General features: G+C 43.3%; 1 protein-coding gene across 5 annotated transcripts in view; it reads left to right on the forward strand.

Moving 5' to 3' along the window:
* Window positions 1-21,146, forward strand: part of RAP1GDS1 (Rap1 GTPase-GDP dissociation stimulator 1) — a 113,411-nt gene that overhangs the window by 75,418 nt on the left and 16,847 nt on the right. For 4 of the 5 annotated variants that reach the window (XM_035112295.2, XM_035112296.2, XM_035112299.2 and 1 more), the window contains 3 exons: window positions 1,996-2,142; window positions 16,636-16,764; window positions 19,358-19,483. In XM_035112295.2, the coding sequence (XP_034968186.1) occupies window positions 1,996-2,142; window positions 16,636-16,764; window positions 19,358-19,483 (402 nt within the window). The remainder of the gene's footprint in view (window positions 1-1,995; window positions 2,143-16,635; window positions 16,765-19,357; window positions 19,484-21,146) is intronic. The other variant, XM_035112298.2, reaches the window with a different exon arrangement.

Raw genomic sequence — 21,146 nt, forward strand, 5'->3', positions numbered from 1 at the left:
TCAGCCTCTCTTTGTTTTTAATTTCATCTCTGGGGGTGGTGGGGAAATATGCTCATATTTATTGGTTTCACAAATGTTTGTTTAGCTAATTGTTTCACTCCTGAGAAATGCATTGCATAAAGTTGAGCACATTAACAGAATTTTTCCAAAAAAAATAGCACAACCTATTCCTTAACAAAAAGTGAAAGGAGCAAGAATAACAGAATTTTGAAAGATTTGGTCCACTAGTTCAGTAAGATTGAAGAGATGAGACAACAAAAACTCATCCAGTGTCCCCTTTTTAAAGGAATTAGAAGTTTATTGTGTACAAAGGGAACTGTGTTATTTTATATATCCCTGAAGTATATACATTTTGGAAAAACTTTATTTAAACCTCACCCTTGTCTTTTCAGAGTTAAATGATCTCTTTGGCCATCTCAGGCAGAATATGGTTGTAGAAAGTGTTTTCTATCAAGTCCATCTACAAACAGTGGAGCTGAGAGAGTGGAGTTAGAAATCTTTGATTGTTCCTGAGAGTATACGGAATTGTTAATAAATAGCAACCATATTGGTGTATGTCTAAGACGTAGTCAGACCGGTGAGATGGGGAGAAGAGTTCAGGAGGCTGGAAAACTAAATGGCTATTAGCTGAAACATTCAGTTATGAATAGACTGTTCCCAACAAATGAATGTAAAACTGATACAGTATACTATGCAGTGGTGGAGGGGCAATGAGGCCTTTGCAGTGCACCAGCAGAATTGGCTCTACTGCTGCATTTGTGTCATGTTGAGCTTGCTGCTGTCTTGCCCCTCAAACCCCCCCCCCCCCTTTCTCATCGCTGTGTGGTATTTCTCATCACTTGAGCTTAACCACAAACCTTAAGAACAACGTGCACATTTAAATATCCTCAAGACGAATTTTATTGGGAACTGTAGTGATGCAAACTGAAGCTGTGAAAGCAGTTTGTTGTGTTTACAAGCAAGCAGTACATATTGTTGTTTGCTTTCTTGAAAAAAAAACTTATTGCGTTTTTTTTTTTTAAAAAAACCCACCACCACCACCTTGCAAGCTGCTAAAGAAACACGTTTTGCGTGGGAGTTCACTTGGCTGCTAAAGTTGACAGGGTAACAGTCAAGGAAAGAATAAGCACATTCTGAACTTGTTTTCACTGTGGATCACTGAGCATGTTTTGTGGAATACTCTGGGACTTTGGGATCAGAAAGGGAGGGCAGATAGCCTGTAATTAGCATCATGTGGCATTTTCAATTTACAATGTGCTTTATTCCCTTCAAGAGAGATACACACTACTGGTCTGAACATGGAGCCAAACTCTCTCTAACAATTTCCTCTCCCCAAATTTAGTTTTATCAGGTTGGATGCAGAGACGAATGAGTGGAATTCCATTCATGGAACAGAATACTTTTTAGCTCCTGTGGACAGAAGGGAAAGGCTGCTTTTTGTGGATTTCCATTCCCCCCCCCCAATTGACTAATTTTTTAAAAAAGGTGGCCCTGTCTTCCTGATTTATGGTCCTCAAGCATAGTTGCCATACCAACTTTTGCTATGAAGCAGCATCTATCTGTGTTTGGCTCTGAGGAAACACCAATGCAATCCTGTGTCTACTCAGAAGCAAGTCTCATTGTGTTCAGTGGCATTTACTTCCAAGTGAAAATGTACTGCATTGCTGCTTTTTTATCTTCTGCCTTCCCGGTGAAGGAATGATTTCGAAAACGCAAGAGCTGGTGGCATGAGGGAAGGGTTGAGTGGACCTCCTGGAGAGGATGGGCCTTGGGATTCTCCCCAGGTTTATGTCTTCCAAGAAATTGCCCTTAAAATAAGGTGCCTGTAGCAGCCTATCCCTTAAGCACTTGTGTAAATACTTTGCCCAGTTCATGCTGTGATTATAGTAGCACTAATTACCCAAGACCCATCTACTTTTTTATGACTATTGTTATGTTTGGAACTCTTAAGTGCCTTTTTAATTTTATTTTTTAACTTGACTCTTTTTTTTACAGATGAGGGCAGAAGCGCAGTTGACCATGCAGGTGGGGCAGAGATTGTAATAGACCATTTAAGGTCACTGTGCAGTAAAACAGATCCAGCCAGTGAGAAGCTCATGACTGTCTTTTGTGGCATGCTGATGAACTATAGCAATGAGAATGGTAAACAAAAATCCTAAGAAACCCTTTTCTCTTAAGTACACTATACACCTAGGATTTTCTTTTTTAATATATATAATGTTAAAACCAGTACGCAAGAAAAGTTGCTATTTTAATTACAGGTTAAAAACAGTGTTTCCCATTGTATTAGCAAAATGGTTGTAAATATCATAGTAGTAAATATATATTTGCCCCTGTTAAGATCCTCATGTGCAGTATATGTACAAGCACATAGGACTTCTGGAAGCAAATGAGGGCGTCTCCCCTCATTTCAATGGAGGGAGCAATTTTGCATGTGAAAAAGAAAACTCATGCAGCTTTGTTTCCTGTGTTGAAATGTATGGGGCAACACCTCATGCGCAGGGGAGCTCTTTGCCAGTGGGGTGTCGTGAAGACATTTTCCTGTTCGCCACAGGAAGGAACTGTTGCACACCCCAATAGAACTCACGTGGCCCAGCTTAGGCTTGACATGTCTGCCTTCATAAACCATGGTTTAACAGTGCTTCCCAAACTTGGGTCTCCAGCTGTTTTGGACTACAACTCCCATCATCCCTAACCAGCAAGACCAGTTGTCATGGAATTGATGGGAGTTGTAGTCCAAAATTGATGCTTTTGAATTATGGTGCTGGAGGAGACTCTTGAGAGTCCCATGGACTGCAAGAAGATCAAACCTATCCATTCTTAAGGAAATCAGCCCTGAGTGCTCACTGGAAGGACAGATCGTGAAGCTGAGGCTCCAATACTTTGGCCACCTCATGAGAAGAGAAGAATCCTTGGAAAAGACCCTGATGTTGGCAAAGATTGAGGGCACTAGGAGAAGGGGACGACAGAGGACAAGATGGTTGGACAGTGTTCTCGAAGCTACGAACATGAGTTTGACCAAACTGCGGGAGGCAGTGCAAGACAGGAGTGCCTGGCGTGCTATGGTCCATGGGGTCACGAAGAGTCGGACACGACTAAACGACTAAACAACAACAAGTAGTCCAAAAACAGCTGGAGACCCAAGTTTGGAAAGCATTGGTTTATAATGTCAGGAAGTAACATCTGGGTTGAGCCATTGGGAGCCAGTGGCCCAGTTAGGGCAGTCATTCAAGGCTTCATAGACGTGGGTTTATGAAACTGGGAAAGACTGTCTGAACTGGGCCATTGAGTTTATGATGCCAAGCATTAGCCTTGGGGCCAAACTCCTCCCTTTTCCCCCTCCATCTTGTTCCCCTTCAATTGCACACTGGTTTCACTATCAAGATCCTGGCTTGTATTGCATCATGCTTGCTTTGTTTGTTTGTTTGTTTGTTTGTTTGTTTGTTTGTTTGTTTGTTTGCTAACTGACATTAAGCCAGAATTTCCAAGTTTTGACATAATGGGAGTTTAAGGCTTAATGCAAGCCAGGAGCTTCATGCTACAACTAGGATGCATGAAGTTTCATAAGACATTCTGAAGTGGGCCTGTGACAAACTTAGTTGGTCTCTAAGGTGCTACTGGAAGGAATTTTTTTTATTTGAAGTGGGCCAGTCACAATCAAGCCAGACCCCGCCTGGCAGCAGAATGTGGGCAACTGGTTTTTGTCTAAAAGGATTGTGCGAACCTTCATAAATAGTCCTTTCATCACCTTTCGTAATAACAAATACGCTTCTTTTGCTGTTCAGTGCATTTTATGTTTGGCACCCAGCTCTGCTGCTGTTGTTTCCCATTCTATGAAGTCTTCTCATTAACTTTTTTCTGTCTGCAAAATGGTTTTAGCTTAATAGATTTATCCCGTCTTTGAAGTGGTTCTGCCGACTCCCTTGAATTAATCTGAGGAAGAGGGAGAGCTATTATTTCTAACAGGCAAGGCGATTGGGCAACCCAAGAGGATTACCCCCCCCCCCCTGCCCAATCTCCGAGGTTCATTATTAAACTGGCAGTTCTTCCTAATCACCTGTGAGCACTTTTCTAAATAAACTAATTAGAATATAAGCTCCCAGGTAAACACTTTTTGAGCAGTCCAAACAATTTATAAATATTAAATGAGCTACTTATTCCATCCAGGAGGAAAATCTGCATTACTGATGCCCTCCTTTTTTTCTTTTTAACATAAAAAACTCTATAGGGCCTTGACGTATTTCAAGGAGTATAATTAAGGGGAGTGTGTGTTTGGGTTGGAGGGACTGTTTTGACAATGTGTCTGTGGCAAGACACACTTCAAATATTTGCATCCTGAATTAGAAAGCTTCATGTGGTCCATTTTCATAGGTTCATCTCTCTGGTGGGAAGAAAAGTACAGTGGTACCTCGACTTACAAATGACTCGACAACGGAATTTTTCGACTTACGAATGGGGCAAATGGCCGCATGCTTACGAATTTCTCGATATCTGAACGGAAACCGCGGAGGTTTTAGATAGGGTTTTTTCAACTTACGAATTTTTAGATGGGGTTGCTTTGACTTACAAATTTTTCCGTTTCCAATGCATTCCTATGGGAAATCGCGTTTCCAATGTCGCTTTTCGACTTACTATGATGATGATGATGATGATGATGATGATGATAATAATAATAATAATAATAAATTTTTATTTATACCCCGTTCTCCCCAGTCAAAACCGGGCTCAGGGTGGCTCACACCAATAAAATTACAATAAAACATAAAAAGCAATTAATTAAAATACAGATTAAAATGCAGTATTAAAATTTAAAATGCAGCCTGATTTTAAGTACCGGTAGTCCATAAATCCAAGCCATGAGGGAGGAAAACACAGGGGTCAGACTAAGTCCAACCCAAAGGCCAGGTGGAACAGCTCTGTCTTGCAGGCCCTGTGGAAAGATGACAAATCCCGCAGGGCCCTGGTCTCCTGTGAAAGAGCGTTCCACCAAGTTGGGGCCAATACTGAAATGGCCCTGGCCCGAGTAGAGGCCAATCTAGCCACCTTATGGCTCGGGATCTCCAGAGTATTGTTGTTTGTGGACCTTAAGGTCCTCCGCGGGTCATACCAGGAGAGGCGGTCCCGTAGATATGAGGGTCCCAAGCCGCATAGGGCTTTAAAGGTCAAAACCAGTACCTTAAACCTGATCCTGTACTCCACCGGGAGCTAGTGCAGCTGGTAAAGCACTGGATGAATGTGATCCCGCGGCCGGGACCCCATAAGGAGCCTCGCCGCGGCATTCTGCACCCGCTGGAGTTTCTGGGTCAGCTTCAAGGGCAGCCCCGTGTAGAGCGAGTTACAATAATCAAGCCTGGCGGTGACCGTCGCATGGATCACTGTGGCCAGATCAGGGCGAAAGAGGTAAGGGACCAACTGCTTGATACAGCGGAGATGGAAAAACGCCACCTTTGCTGTGGCTGCAACCTGCGCCTCCATGGAAAGGGAGGCGTCGAAGGTTACACATAGGTGCATAATTTAACACATAGGTGCATAATTTAAAACCAAAGAAAGAAAGGGTTCGCCTCTTTCAGGAAAAAAAAAATCATTTACAAATGTATGAAGATTTTAACAGATTGAGTGAGTCCCAGCTGGAAAAAAAAGCCCTGAGCAAAGCTCATAGTATTAGGGTGTAATCCAAACCCAACACATAGTTAAACTATGGAGCTCATTCCCACAGGAGCCACCAACTTGGATTACTTACTGGTTTGGCCTCTGCTGTCGGAGGTATGAATGGTTCTGAATGCCATTTTCTGGAAGCCACAGAAGGGGAGGCTGCTGTTGGCCACAGTGAGAGGTAGCTGGGTTGTGTGTGGAAGAGGGGAAAAAAGGCCCTCTGCTATGGCGGCTCCCAAGCTGGTGCTGTGAAGAGACCTTTCTTGGGCCCATTGCTGCCATGTGACAGCAGCTAGGCTAAATTAGGAACCAATGGATACTGTGTTGGTCCCGCCCCTCACCCAAAATGGTCTCCTCTGTGCATTTCCACAGACTACTTCCAGAAGGGGCCAATGGTAGCTGCCGCCCACGATTTGAGGAGGTGATTCTCAAAGTAGGCAAGGCTGGGCACCGAGGCACCTCCATCTCATTCAAACTGCAATCAGGGCTGTGGATTGCATCAATAACAGTTCCTATGATCTGATGATAGCTCTGTGAATAATACATTAAATGCACACTCATTTCTATCCTTCTTCTAAAATGCTACTGCTTTTTCCTTTCATTTCCATACCTTTTCCATGTTAACAAGCTGCCCTTTCCTCCTTTACAGCTGTGGTGCCCAAAGTAAATAGACTAACATTGCAAGTCTTAACTATGTCTCCTCAGGAATGTACTCTAAAGAGCTGAGGAGCCAGATCTTCAGATGGTCAAGTCTCAGGGTGCACCCAATTTCTTCATCCCACCCACCCACCCACAATTGCTGAATAATCATACCAGAGTTCTGTTTTCATAGCTTTTCTTCCTCGCTTACTAAAAGCTGTCATTGCCATGGTTTAGCCTTTGCTCCTCAAATCTCCTCTTCTTCATCCGTCACCCTGATGTGTGATTGTTTATTCAGTTTTGCCATCTTGCATTGCTGCTTGTTCTCTGGGTTCGAGGCTTTTGCTTCACATGGTACAGTGGTACCTCGGGTTACAAACGCTTCAGGTTACAGATGCTTCAGGTTACAGACTCCACTAACCCAGAAATAATACCTCGGGTTAAGATCTTTGCTTCAAGATGAGAACAGAAATCGCGTGGCGGCAGCAGCGGGAGGCCCCATTAGCTAAAGTGGTAGCTCAGGTTAAGAACAGTTTCAGGTTAAGAACGGACCTCCAGAACGAATTAAGTTCTTAACCCGAGGTACCACTGTATTTTAACCCTGCAAGTGAGGAGGATGAATATTTTTTTATCGTGGCCACCAGCCACAAAGTAAGAGGCTTTTAAATTTTACTTTCTAAATCCTCCCATGAGCTGCACTTGATCTGTGCAGCTGCCAGAATTTGGCCACCCCCTGATTTATTGCCTCTGAAGCATTGCAGTGGTGGTGGGTGGGGACTGCAGCAGTGTTGACTGCAGCAGTCACAGGAGCAGCTTTTCAAATGGGTATATGCAACTTTTTCTCTCCTTCTTCCTCCCATCTTGCAAGGTATGTGTAGATACAAATGTATTTTTCTGCAAAGGGGATCTTGTAAGATACAAATACCACTTTACGGAATGATAGCATTGCCAGCAAAGGGTGGTTCAAACACGATGAGTCCTCTGCCACCCAAATCCTTAAGTGTGTATGCCTGTCACGTTGGTGCGACGTTTGTTCCATCCCAATAATACATTTACTGACGAAGTCTTGTGATTGGTCCATATGCCTTTTTTGCTGAGTCCTAACTATGGGCGTGAGTGAGAATTTGTAAGATCAAATTATAGCTTGGAATTTCCACTCCTTGTGATAACTCCTTGTGAGTGCTCCACTCCTTGTGAGTGCTGACAGAATGTTAGGCAAAATGGCGCCACTGGTGAGCAACAGGGATTTTTTATCATGCTTGGGGGAACCCCAAGGTTTACAGAAGTACAAAGTGGCTAACCTGGAACCCTTCAGACATGGTTGGACTCCAGCTCCTAGGAGCCCCAGCCAGCATGGCCAAAAGTCAGGGGTGATAGGAGTTCCTACAACATCTGGAGGGTAAAATTTCAGCAACCCGTCCTTTAGAAAACGTAACCTAACAGGGCAAGAACCAGAAGGCCCAGTGAGGACTGAGCATGCGCAGTAATCACAAAATGTTGAGTGTCTCTTGGGGAGGGCAAATTAAATTGAGTGACCGGGAGGAGGGTGACCTGCTTTCTGGAACGCTGAAGGAGAGAGGTCCACACTTCAACATTGTGTTTAGTGTATTTATCCCATCCTTCATCCAGGTAGCTCAAAGCTTAACAACACAACTAGAAGACAGGTTTGGATCTGGGGATTTCAGAAGCTCACTCTGCCTTGTGCAAGCTTCAGTCTTTCAACCTCGCCTATGCGTAGCCAGTTTGGTGTCCTCCATATGTTGTTGGACTAAACTCCCACCATACCTGACCATTAGCCATGTTAGCTGAGCCACTCCCTGGCTATCATTGACCCAACCCAACACTCAGAGCACTGCACCACGTGATATTTATTAATTTATTGATATATATATATATATATATATATATATATATATATATATATATATATATATAAATGTAAACTGGGCATGTGGGTGTGTTTCCACTTTGCACCAAAGCTGCTTGACCAATTGAGGTGAACTTTTGACACAACATCACATGTGAATGTCCAATGGCTATAGGAAAGTTTGCTAAGACAGATGTGTCACCTACGCCAGTTAAAACCCCCAAAACCACGTGTTCCAGAACTCACAACTCAGATGAAAGTGCATGCTGGGAGCACAGGAGAGGTTGCAAACCAGCGCCCTCTAGCGACGGCTACACTGGTACTGCACGTAGGAAACCTTTCCTCTCCACAGCATCTTGACTCGGCTTTGGAGACTAGGCCGCTTTCCAGACTAGGCCGAGGGGAGGTGGGGGCTTGCCTGGGTGGGGGATGGGGGGAGGAGGGGCGGGATAGGTCATGGGTCGGAACAGGGTGGGGGGAGTCACAGGGATGTGCCGTGTAAACATAACATGCATAAAACAGGGGGACTCTGAAGGTGAGGGGAGTCTGAAGGGGGACTCTGAGGCTCCATTTAACAGACTGAGCCACAGCAACGCGTGGCAGGGCCAGTTAGTTTTAGATAAAAAATTATAAACACAAGAGGTATGTAGAACTGTTATCTTATTTCCTGTGTACATATATTTATATACACCATTGTTTGTATCTAAAAATCATTTTTCTTTACATTATACTTTCTCATTTCATTTTGTGTTAAAATTCAATCTGCCAGAATTGACTTTTCCTCCATTACGTTTGAAGAAAAAGTCTTAACAGTGTAATGTAAAACCACTGAGCTTGTCTTAATCTTGCAAGCACTCTGGAAGTATGTGACTGGAATATATTGCTTTCGTTGATTAATGTTCTGCTGCTTTGCATTTCTTTTTCTTCACTTGAAAATCTTATGTAGGCAAAAATGGAAAGTGGATCAATATTCAAGCCACGCATTTCTCCTTTGCTAATGCTTGTGTCTACAGTGGCTCGTGTGTTTGTTTGCATATCGCTTGAAATTTGCATTCCCAAAGGTATAGTGGTAGGTTACAGTTATGTAATAGTAAATATATACATTTCACAGGCATGAGCTAAAAAATTCTTGGAAACCAGCTCTCTTTGGGTATTCTAAAGAGGGCTTAAATAAGTGTAGAATGAAATATTTCACAAGAGAGTTGACTCTGCACGCCACCCAGTCTTGGGCTGTCAGCGCACTTCCTCTTAAAAATATAAGCTTCAAATTCACCACTTAAATTGATGAACTCTTGACTAAAGCAGTACACAAGGTTGCCTTATTTAGCATCTGAATTTATATCTGCGTCAAATACCTTATGTCTCCCTGCAGTGTTGATGAGCTGCAGGCTTTGTTGGGTTGGTTTACAAACCATAGTGGATGAGATTGCTTGTTTCTTCATATAACTGTTAATGTGTCTTAAAACATTGTTCCACTTGTCTGGTTGCCCAGACTTCAGGCTAAACGTTCTGCAACAACAGCCTTTCAGTAGATTGAAACCAAAGTTGGGTTGAGGAAATCAAATTTCTGGGGTGATATTTGACTATGAATGGGGGGGGTGGTTGGTTTCCAAAGCATTTTCAAATGTATACATTCCATGATCGCTTCTTATAATCTTTTGAAGCAGCATGAACTTCCTATCCACATTATTTGCCATACGTTGTGCTTTTCTGTCCTTTTTTCTGTGTTTCTTCTGAGTCTTCAGCTCCTTCCTTCTCTTACTGGGAGCCTCTGGGCAGATTTCAGGCTTGCAAGATCCACTTCTATCTTTCGTTCAGCGATTTACTCAACGATTTACCAACCAGCGCCAGGTGCAAAAGACACACCATTAGAGTTAAAGAACAGAGTGCCTCCGAGCAGATTCTGAGTAGGAATTTGATTTCAGTATCAGATTGAATAAATAGCTTTGTTTTTGTTACTGTTGAACAACTGGGGGTCAGGCACTCTTGCCAATGTATGGCAGATCATCCCAGTATCTATCAGTAAATCATAATGCACCAAATGGCCAGTGTCCAGATGTTGTTTGACTCTAGCTCCCATCATCCCTGATCATTAGCCATCTTGGCTGGAGTTAATGGGATAGGGAACATAGCTGCCAAGTTATCCCTTTTTTTAAGGGAAATTCCCTTATGCTGAATAGGCTTCCTCGTGAGAAAAGGGAAAACTTGGCAGCTATGATAGGGAATCCAGTAACATCTGAAGGATAGCATATTGGCTACCCCTATTCCAAGAGCATATGAGGAAGCAAATGGAATTTAAAAGTGGAAAACACACTGTTGTGTCCTAATTCTTGTGTTGAGCCAGTTGACTCTTCTGTTTTTCCAAGTTTCCTAAATAATCCACATGCTCCCTCTGACATTACCTGTGGTAATGTGTTTGCTAGCTGCATTGTGGCTTCTTCCTGTGCACTCACTAGAAGAAGACACAGCTGATGGACCTCCATGGAATCTCAAATGTCTGGCATTACCAAGCAACAGCCAAACTAATGTCTGGAGGAGCCTCAAGATTCTGAACAACTTAGAATGGCATTAAAGGAGAATGAATTATTATTTACCCATTCATGTATGCATGGGGCACTTTCATGCACTTGCCGAAAAATAAATGTAAGCAGCTTTGTAACACTGAGGGCTTTCCAGCATCTTGTAGTCTTTGGAAGGCTTACACATAAATACAGCCAGTTAGTGGTAAATTGTACGGTTCGTTTTCTGCACCTTCAGAAGCTGAACTCAAATGCTCCAGCGATTTTCGATTACCAGTATAATTTTCCATTGTCTGTAAAAAGTGAAATTACAAACTGATTTATTAAGTAAAAGGTGCATGTCCTTAAACCAAGTAACTTGAACTGAAGTATGAATATGAAATCTTGGAGATTTAGCCCTGTAATATTTACAAAGAAAGGGTGGAATACATAAAAAGTACAGTGCCTGAAAAACAGAACATTTTCCCAAAGATAAAATAAATAAGATGCCCCAGGTAATCAAAGACATTCATTTAAACATATGACATTCTACCAACCAGCAGTTAAACTTTATTTTTAGCCTCTACTCTTTGCAGTGCCATCCTTCTGCTATCAGAATAAAAATTCAACTAATTTTAGAGGAACAGGATTGTAACCTTTAGTTGGTACACCATGTTACAGAACCAGCTTCAACACTCATCCCCAAGCAACATTCTCTGATTGTAATGGTTTCTTAATAAGCTTTGTAAGAAGGAGCTCTTGGCTTAAAAATATACTAAATTTCAATAAATTAGCTCAGAGGAGAATACTGACTGCTACATTAATGCTGACAATTTGCATTTTCTTCCCATTTTTCCAAGCTTGCTGGCCTCTGTTCAAACTCTTACTTGGGCATAAGATCCTCCTCCTGTGGTGGTGGTGGAATGAGAGAGCCCTCCTGACTCCACCACACTCCAATGGGTGAATAATGCAATATTATCCTTTTTGGAGAGGAAAGAGTGGTGTCCTTTCAGCAATTGGATGAAGGACCCAGCTGCCTTATGGTGGCTAACCAGTGTTCCTCTAGCTGATGTTGAACTTCCAACTCCCATCAGCCCCAGCCAGCATAGCCAATATTTGGGGGTGATGAGAATTTTAATCCAGCACCATCTAGAAGGACACAGTTTACCACCCCTCCTTTGATTATTGAGGAGAGAGCACGCCTTCTTCACTCCTTGACCTTTGAATCACCACTCAGTGGTAGTAGCATTTCCACATTGCATCCAGAAGGCCCCAGATTCAATCCCTGACAGCTCCAGTTGAAAGGAACAGATAGCAGGTAATAGGAAAGACACTTGTCCAAGGCTGTGTAGATCCGCTGCCAGTCAGGTAGAAAATACTGAGGGTGAATAGCCTGGGTATTCCTGTGTGTTTCTGTTAGCTTTGCATTAGGTGAGTGTCTGAACGGAGACGCACTCTGTCTTCAGCTGATGTGAATTGAATCTAGGCAAGGTTTTAGCAATGAGACATCTGCATACATCCAGCTATTTGTTCAAAATCTTGAGTTACCTTTGTGTTGTCAACACAAGCCTGCAACAGGAGAAAGGTTTGGAGATCCAGTGATAGCACACAGGCTTACTCCTTTACCCGTGGCCCAGCATCATGTGCTGTCCATTGTTGTGTTATGTGGCTTTCTGCTGCAGGAGGATAGTGAATCAGTGCCTTTAATAATTAAAAATCAAATTAAAATCATTTGAATGTCTGGAACAGGATATATTCTGATCTGGTTCAGAAGGTGGGAGGGGGGCAGTTTGCAGATATTCTGTGTGCACAAAGGGTTAAACCTATCACACATGCGACAGCTTTTGCTTTTTAAAATCCAGGAGTCAAATTAGTGAGGCTATAAAAGGTAAAGGGACCCCTGACCGTTAGGTCCAGTCGAGGACGACTCTGGGGTTGCAGCGCTCATCTCTCTTTACTGGTCGAGGGAGCTGGAGCACAGCTTCCGGGTCATGTGGCCAGCACAACTCAGCCAGTTCTGGAAAACCAGAGCAGCGCACAGAACCGCCATTTACCTTCCCGCTGGAGCGGTACCTATTTATCTACTTGCACTTTGATGTGCTTTCAAACTGCTAAGTTGGCAGGAGCAGGGACCGAGCAACGGGAGCTCACCCCGTTGTGGGGATTCGTACTGCCGACCTTCTGATCGGCAAGCCCTAGGCTATGTGGTTTAGTCAGTCAGTCAGTGAGGCTATAGCCTCCCATTTTTTTGCTCAGGGGCATCCTTGGAGGAATCTGAGTGCAGTATGACTACAACTGATTTTTGTATTGTTTCCTTCTGTTGCAAAGCAAACATATTTCACTTGTTAAATTGTGGAAGCTTTTGTTTTTGTTTTGTAAACTAATGGTGTCGCCTAATGGATAATGTTCAAACATCTTTTTGTTTGCAAATATCTACACACAATAATATTTTTTTATCTATGAAGATTATATCATAGTGGCACTGGACTCTTCTGAAATGTTTCATCGTTGCTCTTTGTTAAGCCACTTCCTTGTTTTATCAAGCTTTTTGTAACCTACCGTGTTTCCCCCTTTTTAAGCCGTAGTCATAATATAAGCCAGGGCAGGATTTTTAAACTTTGTAAAATTTAAGACATACCCCGAAAATAAGCCATAGGTCTACCTGCAGGGTCGGCGCCCAGCAGCGCTGCGCAGAGTGCCGGATCGAGGAGCCGGTCTGCAGGGTCAGCGTCCAGCAGCACCATGCTGGATTGAGGAGGTGGTGTTCCGTGTGGCGCTGCTGGGCGCCGACCCTGCAGGCCACTTCCTCGATCCGGTGCTCAGCGCAGCGCTGATTGGCGCCGACCCAGCAGGCCGCCGGATCCACTCTGCTGTAAAAAGCACAATAAGAATGGCGGCGGCAGCAGCAGCAATTAAAGGAAAGCTGAAGAACCCGAGTGAAAACGAGGAAGAAAGCATTTAGACGAGGAACTGGATGAAAAGAGAGCAAAAGCGGCCGCCGCCTACGCCATTTCCCCGCTTTGATTTTTTTCAAGGCGATCTAACGAAGCAATGCGGGAGCCTGATTGGCCTCGGATCGAGGCAGCCCGCAGGGAAACCGCAGGGGGGGGGGGAGCCGGGAAGCGGCACTCAGCGTCCGGCTGCAACTCTGCACCTACAGTATATAATCATTGGCCCAAGGTTCTGCCTAGCACTGGAGCTCCTGAGAAGCCTTGCGAGGGAGGAAAGGAGGTGAAGCTGGAGCCACTTCCACCGCCTCCTCCTCCTCCCCCTTTGCCATCGCTGCCTCTTCTCCTTGCTACAGCGTCTTCCGCTCCCGGGTCCCGCACACTGAAGCGCAGGCGGATGGAGGTTCACTCCGCATAGAATTGGGCTGCCCTATTGCCTTTAACCCTCTTGCGGGGCTGGAGGGAGGAAGCAATGCACAAAAGGAGGCGCAGGCGTTTGATCCGACTGTGCGCTTTGGTTTGGGGATCTGCCGTTTGGGTCAGTTAACTTTCGTCCCCTCGCTCGCGCACAGTGCCATCCTGCAAATTCAGTGGCGCGCTTTACCCCCAGGTGAAATGTGTGTGGCGGCAGCAGCAGCAGCAGGATCGCAGCCAAAAGCTGGTCCCTGGCTGTCAGAGCCCCGCTGAACTCCACGGGGCTTTCTTCTGAGTTAGGTGCCATAGGATCGCGCTGCAAGTGGCTGGGACTCTGCAGCCCCTCTGTTGCGTGTTTAGAAGGAAACGCAGAAGAAGAAGCGGCACGTCTTTATATTTTGGGGCCATCTGATCCGGGCGTTTTTTAAAAAAATAAATCGGTTCCTAAGATGTGTGATTCAAAACTGAGGGAGCTTTCCTGGCTTCTGTCCCTCTTGTTTTAAACAGAAGAGTTCAGGACGAACTGCCTTGTTGGAGCCTAGGAAAGTTTCCTCCGTTAAATAAGGTTAGAATGTGGTGGGGCTCCAGCTGGAAGCCTCAACCCTTTGCTTAGCCATAGTGCCTAGATTCTCTGGGCAAGATATATAATGCCATCTCAATGTCTTCTGCCCCTCCTAAAATAGTGGGTCGGCTGTTGCTTGCTTGCATCTCATCCCTGCTGTGGGCAGAACAAGGCACTGAGGCTCTATTTGTTTCCCAAAGAATGGAAGGGGGAAATGCTTCTGATGACAAGAATTGAGATGGATCCTATGCATGTTTAACTGTGAGCTTAGTGAGTCTTAGTTGAAGTAAGTAAGGTATGTTTAGGACTGCTACCAATTAGGGAATAAGCGAACACACAATTATAATTGAATAAATGTAGATTGCTGTACCATACTTAATAAAAAAAATAAGACATCCCCTGAAAATAAGCCATAGTGGGTTTTTTTGAGGAAAAATAAATATAAGACGGTGTCTTAAAAAAGGGGAAACACGGTATATTGTGACTTGTTTGCATAACACTTTTAGTGTGTTAGTGTCCATAAGTACTGTAATTACTCTGTCTTTTCTTGCTAACCTTACTATTTAAAAGCAAAAAATGCATTGGTGAGGGAAAGGCGAGATTACCTGTGACTTACATGAATATACCTATTATTACTCTTCATGAAACTTACTAGTGTACATAATTTGTAATTGTGGGCTTCCAAGGGGGCTTTTTGTGATGAACGGAGTAACCTTGCCTTATTATGATTATGATTATTGATTTAATCTGGTCCTCGGAATTATTTGGTTGTGTTGACAGAAGCATTCCGTTACCTGAAATACTGAGATGTATTTAGTCACTAGCTTTAAAAGGCAATTTGGGAAGTATAACTGAGAAATGCATTTTTTCATTTGCCATCCTTGGGCTGCAGCCATGGTTGGAGAAGCCTGTGTCCTTTGCACACTGTTATGAATGTATAAACTCCTTTTAAAAGCAGTAGAATGTACATGCATACAACTGACAGCAATATTTGCAGTAAAAGGCCACAATCCATAATTCTGTGAGGTTTCAGAGGGCAAGTAGAAGTGCATGCATGGAATTTTCTTTCACTCTCGAGAGATTCTCTGCTGGCACAAACATTGAACGCAGTGATGGCACTGCATATATATATTCCCTTCTCTTCACTGTTAATAAATCTATGGCCCCCTGAGGATATATGCACACAAGCGCATCCTTCCCCAACCATGTGCCCTCTAAATGTTGTTAGGCTCCAACTCACATCAGCCCCAGTCAGTACAGCCAATGACCAGGAATGATGGAAGTTGTAGTCCAACAAACATCTGGAGGGCATCTGATTGGGAAAGCTGGTTTAACAATGTCTTAAGATTATTTTGGAGAAACTATAATAGATTATTATTTGTGGCCAGAGAGAGGCAGTCTCTCTCATGTAGTAGACCAGGGGTCCCCAGACTTACCGGCGTTTGGGCCAGTTCCCACCGCGCCGATCGCGCGGCGGGCCGGAGGGCGGGGGAGTGTGCGCCTGTGCGGGCCGGCGGGCGGGGGAGTGCGCGCCCGTGCACATGCCCACGGGCGCTTACTGGCACGGCGGCGCGCTTCCAGGGTGGGGAAAGCGCCGAAAATCCATTGTGCGCATGCGTGTGGGCCTCCCCCGACCCGGAAGTGCACCAGAAATGACTTCCGGGTCGGGAGAGGCCCATACGCATGCGCACAAAGGATTTTCGGCGCTTTTTCCCCCAACCCGGAAGAGCGCTGCCGCGCTGCGCGCCATAAGAGCGGGCGGCGGGCGGCGGGGGTCGTCACGGGCCGGATTGGCAGGCTAATTGGGCCGCATCCGGCCCCCGGGCCGTAGTCTGGGGACCCCTGTAGTAGACCATATGGGGATTTCTTTCCCATGATAGGTTTGAATGCTAAGCAGACAGCAGAAGAACAAGGAGGTGCAGTGTTTTGATTGTAGGCTACAGTTGCCTCCTTCCCTCCTATTGACATTGGAGAATAATTAAGAGACGATAGTGTGATACTGCAAAGGCAGTGCTAACTCAAACACGTTTGTCCTTTTTTTCTGTCTGTCTTTAGATACCCTACAATCTCAGCTCATCAACATGGGAGTAATCCCTACATTAGTGAAATTGTTGGGCATTCATTGCCAAAATTCGGCTTTGACTGAAATGTGCCTTGTTGCGTTTGGCAATTTAGCAGAACTTGGTAAGTCCTGGGATGCAGCCCACAAACCTGTTCTCTTTATTTATTAATATTACATTGTTCTGATTTACTATTTATGGCAAGTTTATAGGAGGACCAGTGCTGATATTTTCATCTATATTCACTGTTGAAGTATCCCAAATTCCCCTTTCCAGCTCTTCTCTGCCTGCTTGATGTCTACACATGAGTTCTTCTTTCCACTTGGGCTACAGCTTTCATCCCCACTGACCATTGACCATGCTGATTGGTGTTGATAGGAGGTGGAGCCCAACTACATCTAGAGGGTGCCATATTGGTTACTCCTGACATAAATAAAGTTTATTTCTAAGGTTCAAATACAACGACTTCCTATCAGATTTTTCCTCACTGCCTAACTGTAAGAAGTGTTGCTTTCTATCCCGCCAGAAAGTATAACAGCTTATAAAAAGAAGTCTATGCACAGTTATAAAATTAGATGCCTTTACAGCTACCGTGTTTCTCCGAAAATAAGCCATACCCCGAAAATAAGCCATAGTGATAGGCAGTTTAACCTTGTAGGTTAAACTGTACCATACTTAATAATAATAATAAGACATCCCTTGAAAATAAGCCACCGTGTTTTGTTTTGTTTTTGAGGAAAAATAAATATAAGACAGTGTCTTATTTTTGGAGAAACACGGTACGTTTACTTGATATCAGGGAAGTGTTTAAAACAGGCATCCCCAAACTGCGGCCCTCCAGATGTTTTGGCCTACAACTCTCATGATCCCTAGCTAACAGGACCAGTGGTCAGGGATGATGGGAATTGTAGTCCAAAACATCTGGAGGGCCGAAGTTTGGGGGTGCCTGGTTTAGAAGGACCTCTCATGCAAACAGGGTTGGTGTTTGCCTTCCTCTTACAGTGGTCCAGCTAGGCCTGGGGGGGAAAAACCTGGAAATTTTTGGAATACAAACTTTAAAAGCAAACAAACCAATTTTGTACTATAACATTCAACCTGGGCAAACTTTCTGTTTTCAGATGTCTGTGATAAATATGGCAACTATGAAAGCAGAAACTGATAGTGATAGCTTAGAATGATTAAATTTAATTTAGTATTCATAGTATTCATTGATGTGTGTCTCCTCCACCAGCTCTTTCCCTCACCTCTTTTTATGGAAATGGGTCCTTAATGTCTGCTTGACACTGGAGGAGCCATAACAATTTTCACATTACATGATAATTTTATGTTTTTACCATAACGTTGATGATTTCTCCTGTTTGTATTGTTTTATCGCTCAAGTTAATATGCTGCAGAGGGAGCAAGCAGCAAGACCACCTTACCCATCCACAGTGGTTGGGCTTGGCAAAGCCATTCTGTGACAGGAAAATGATATAATTAAAACAAATATATCGCCACTGCGCATAAATAACCCATAAAGTTTGGTTCTCCCAGTTCTTACGTTCAGTATTAGCCCTGTATGTTATCCTCTCTCATTTCCTTCAAATCCCTTCTCACAACCCACCTTTTCTGTGAAGCGTTTGGCATATCCCTCAAGTCACCATGGCCTACTTTAACTCAACCCCTTAACAGCCACATGCTTCCAAATGTGCTGGCTGCCTGAGAAGGAATTGCAACCAGTTGGCTGCTCCCTGGGGTGTTTAGGTCAGCGGACAATGGCAGCTAAGCTAAGGTGTGGCGTCTTCTTCTTTTTGGCACTGTGTGCCAGGCTCATTCTTAAGCTCTTGCCTTTAACCATGGTCTGTAGCCAATCTTTGTCCTGTGGTTACAGGTTTCATTGAAGGAGGAGAGATCTTAGCCATCCTGGATTCAGACAATGTGCTAAGCCAAACCCACACCAATCTAAAAACCCTGGGGAGCAGCAAGCAGCTGTGATCTCCTCCTCAGGAGCCAGGGCTGTCAAGTTAAGCCATGGTTTGGCTTTGCATGACGTGTGAACATAACCATTGCTTCTCCTTACTCTTGTGAGTTGTATTGAAAGCAAGCCCACTGGTTCCTACATAATACAACCATAAAAAATTAAGTAGCTAATTATTTACATTGGCAACTGTGTAGATTGATTGATGGGATGGCGCAAGGTGTCAGAAACAGGTCAATAAACTTAATATTGCACCTGCATTTTAAAAGCCATCAGACTCAGGGTACCCAGAAAGAAGGTTGAATCAAAGCATCTGGATTTGTCTGTTTTGAGACACCAGAACAAATTCTGCCAGCATGCAGCCATGTAAATGTTAAGGTGCTGGCTCTGACCTTTAGTCTCTTCAGTCAGAAACCCAGTGCCCTCGCTGTGTAATTTTTCTTGTTCAGCTGATGGCAGCTGAAGGCTTAATTTATATGTTGGTAATTTTGCTGTTGCTATGGGTACATTCACATTCCACTGGTGCAAAATTTTAACAGCTTTGAACATAATTAATAATTCAGGTCATCACATTTATCTTAAAAGGCCTGGATGTTTTTCTTTTCATTTAGTGACAGGCTTAAGTATGGGAGTATATTGTTCCTGTCTGCGAAGAGCGTTTAGCTCTGTTAATCACTGCGCCGAGTAACCTCCTAATAAACTGAACAGAAAACAGTGCTGCCATTCTGTGCACTTAGCTTTCCCCTTTTTGATTCCACAGAATCAAGCAAAGAGCAATTCGCCTACACAAACATTGCTGAAGAGCTTGTGAAACTGTTCAAAAAGCAAATAGAACATGACAAGAAGGAGATGATATTTGAAGTTTTGGCTCCTTTGGCAGAAAATGGTGAGACTCTGGTGACGGTTTCTGAGGGAGAGAAATTAATTTTGATATTTGGCTGAGTCATGGCTCTTGCCGAGGAAGCTGTGTCTAGCTGAAATGGTCTGTGTGGAAACCCTTGACTGAGCCCCCCTCCCCCGCTTATTTCAGTGTTTTGTACTTCAGTTCTTCAATCTTGGGTCCCCAAATGCTCTGGACTACAATTACCATCAGCCCTGACTAATAGCTGAGGATGACAGAAGTTGTAATCCAATAACATCTGGGGATCCAAGGTTAAAGAACTTTGATTGGATGGGACAATAAAAAAAATTAAAGGAGGGTTAAGAAAGCAGAGCAAATGAGAACATTAAACACAGAAATATCGTCCCAAGAAGTAATTGAAGCAATAAATCAAATAAAGGTAGGGAAGTCTCCAGGGCCAGATGGAATAACAGCTAAATATTATATAAAAAAAACTGATTGACCAACTTGTGAACCCATTGAAATATACTATGAATGAGGCCCTAAAAACAGGGGAAGTTCCAGAAACATGGAAAGAGGCTTATATAACTTTGATACCAAAACAAGATTCAGATGTAACATTGGTAAAAAAAAATTAGGTCTATATCATTATTAAATAATGATTATAAATTGTTTGCATCTGTTTTGGCAAACAGGTTGGAAAAAATTCTAAAAGATTTTATTCATTATGATGGATTCCTTCCAGGCAGACAAATTAAAGACAACATTAGAAATGTTTTGACTATTATAGAATATCTGGAAGTGAGAAATGAGGAAAAAAGCAGCATTGATGCTTATAGATGCAGAAAAAGCATTTGATAACGTTTCTTGGAGCTTCATGAGGAAAGTGATGGAGGAAATGGGATTTGGACCAAATTTTAATAGGGGGATACAAGCTGTTTACTCAGAACAGACTGCAAAAATAATTGTAAATCGGGTTATTAATGGATAAATGTAATATTAAAAAAGGAACAAGACAAGGATGTCCATTGTCACCACTGTTGTTCATTCTGGTACTGGAAGTTTTGACAAGAAAGGTAAGAGAAGATAGAGAAGTGTCAGGAATAAAAGTAAAGAAAAATGAGCATAAACTGAAGCATTTGCAGGTGATTTGGTAATAACTGTGGAAGTTTCAAAAAACTCTCTCCCAAAAGTAATGAATATAATACAAGAGTTTGGTCAAGTGGCAGGATTTAAATTAAATAAAAGTAAAACCAAATTGTTACTAAAATATTAAAGAATCTGAAAGGAAAGAAATAATAGAAATAACAGGGATAGAAGCGCATTAAAAAGTAAAGTATTTGGGTGTATAGATAACAGCAAAAAACAAATATTTTAAAAAATAATTATGAAAAAATTTGGCATGAAATTAAAAGAAATATGGAAATATGGAATAGGATGAACTGCCTGAACAGCTGAGAGGCGCACCTAGGGCTGCATCTGGGGCAGCCTCCGCCACACCTCTTAGCAGGCGCAGCGGCGCCCCTGGTGGCCTGGCGTCCTGGTGCCCCGCGCCACTGGACCCGGGCCTAGAGACGGCCCTAGGAAATGATATATAATGAATTGAAGAAAATGTTGAAAATAACATTTGTTAAACAACCAGAAGCCTTCCTGTTAGGTATTTTAGGCCAAGATCTGCCGAAAGAGAATAGGACACTATTTATTTATT

The sequence above is a fragment of the Zootoca vivipara genome, chromosome 9, assembly GCF_963506605.1.
Source record: "Zootoca vivipara chromosome 9, rZooViv1.1, whole genome shotgun sequence".
Lineage (NCBI taxonomy): Eukaryota > Metazoa > Chordata > Lepidosauria > Squamata > Lacertidae > Zootoca > Zootoca vivipara.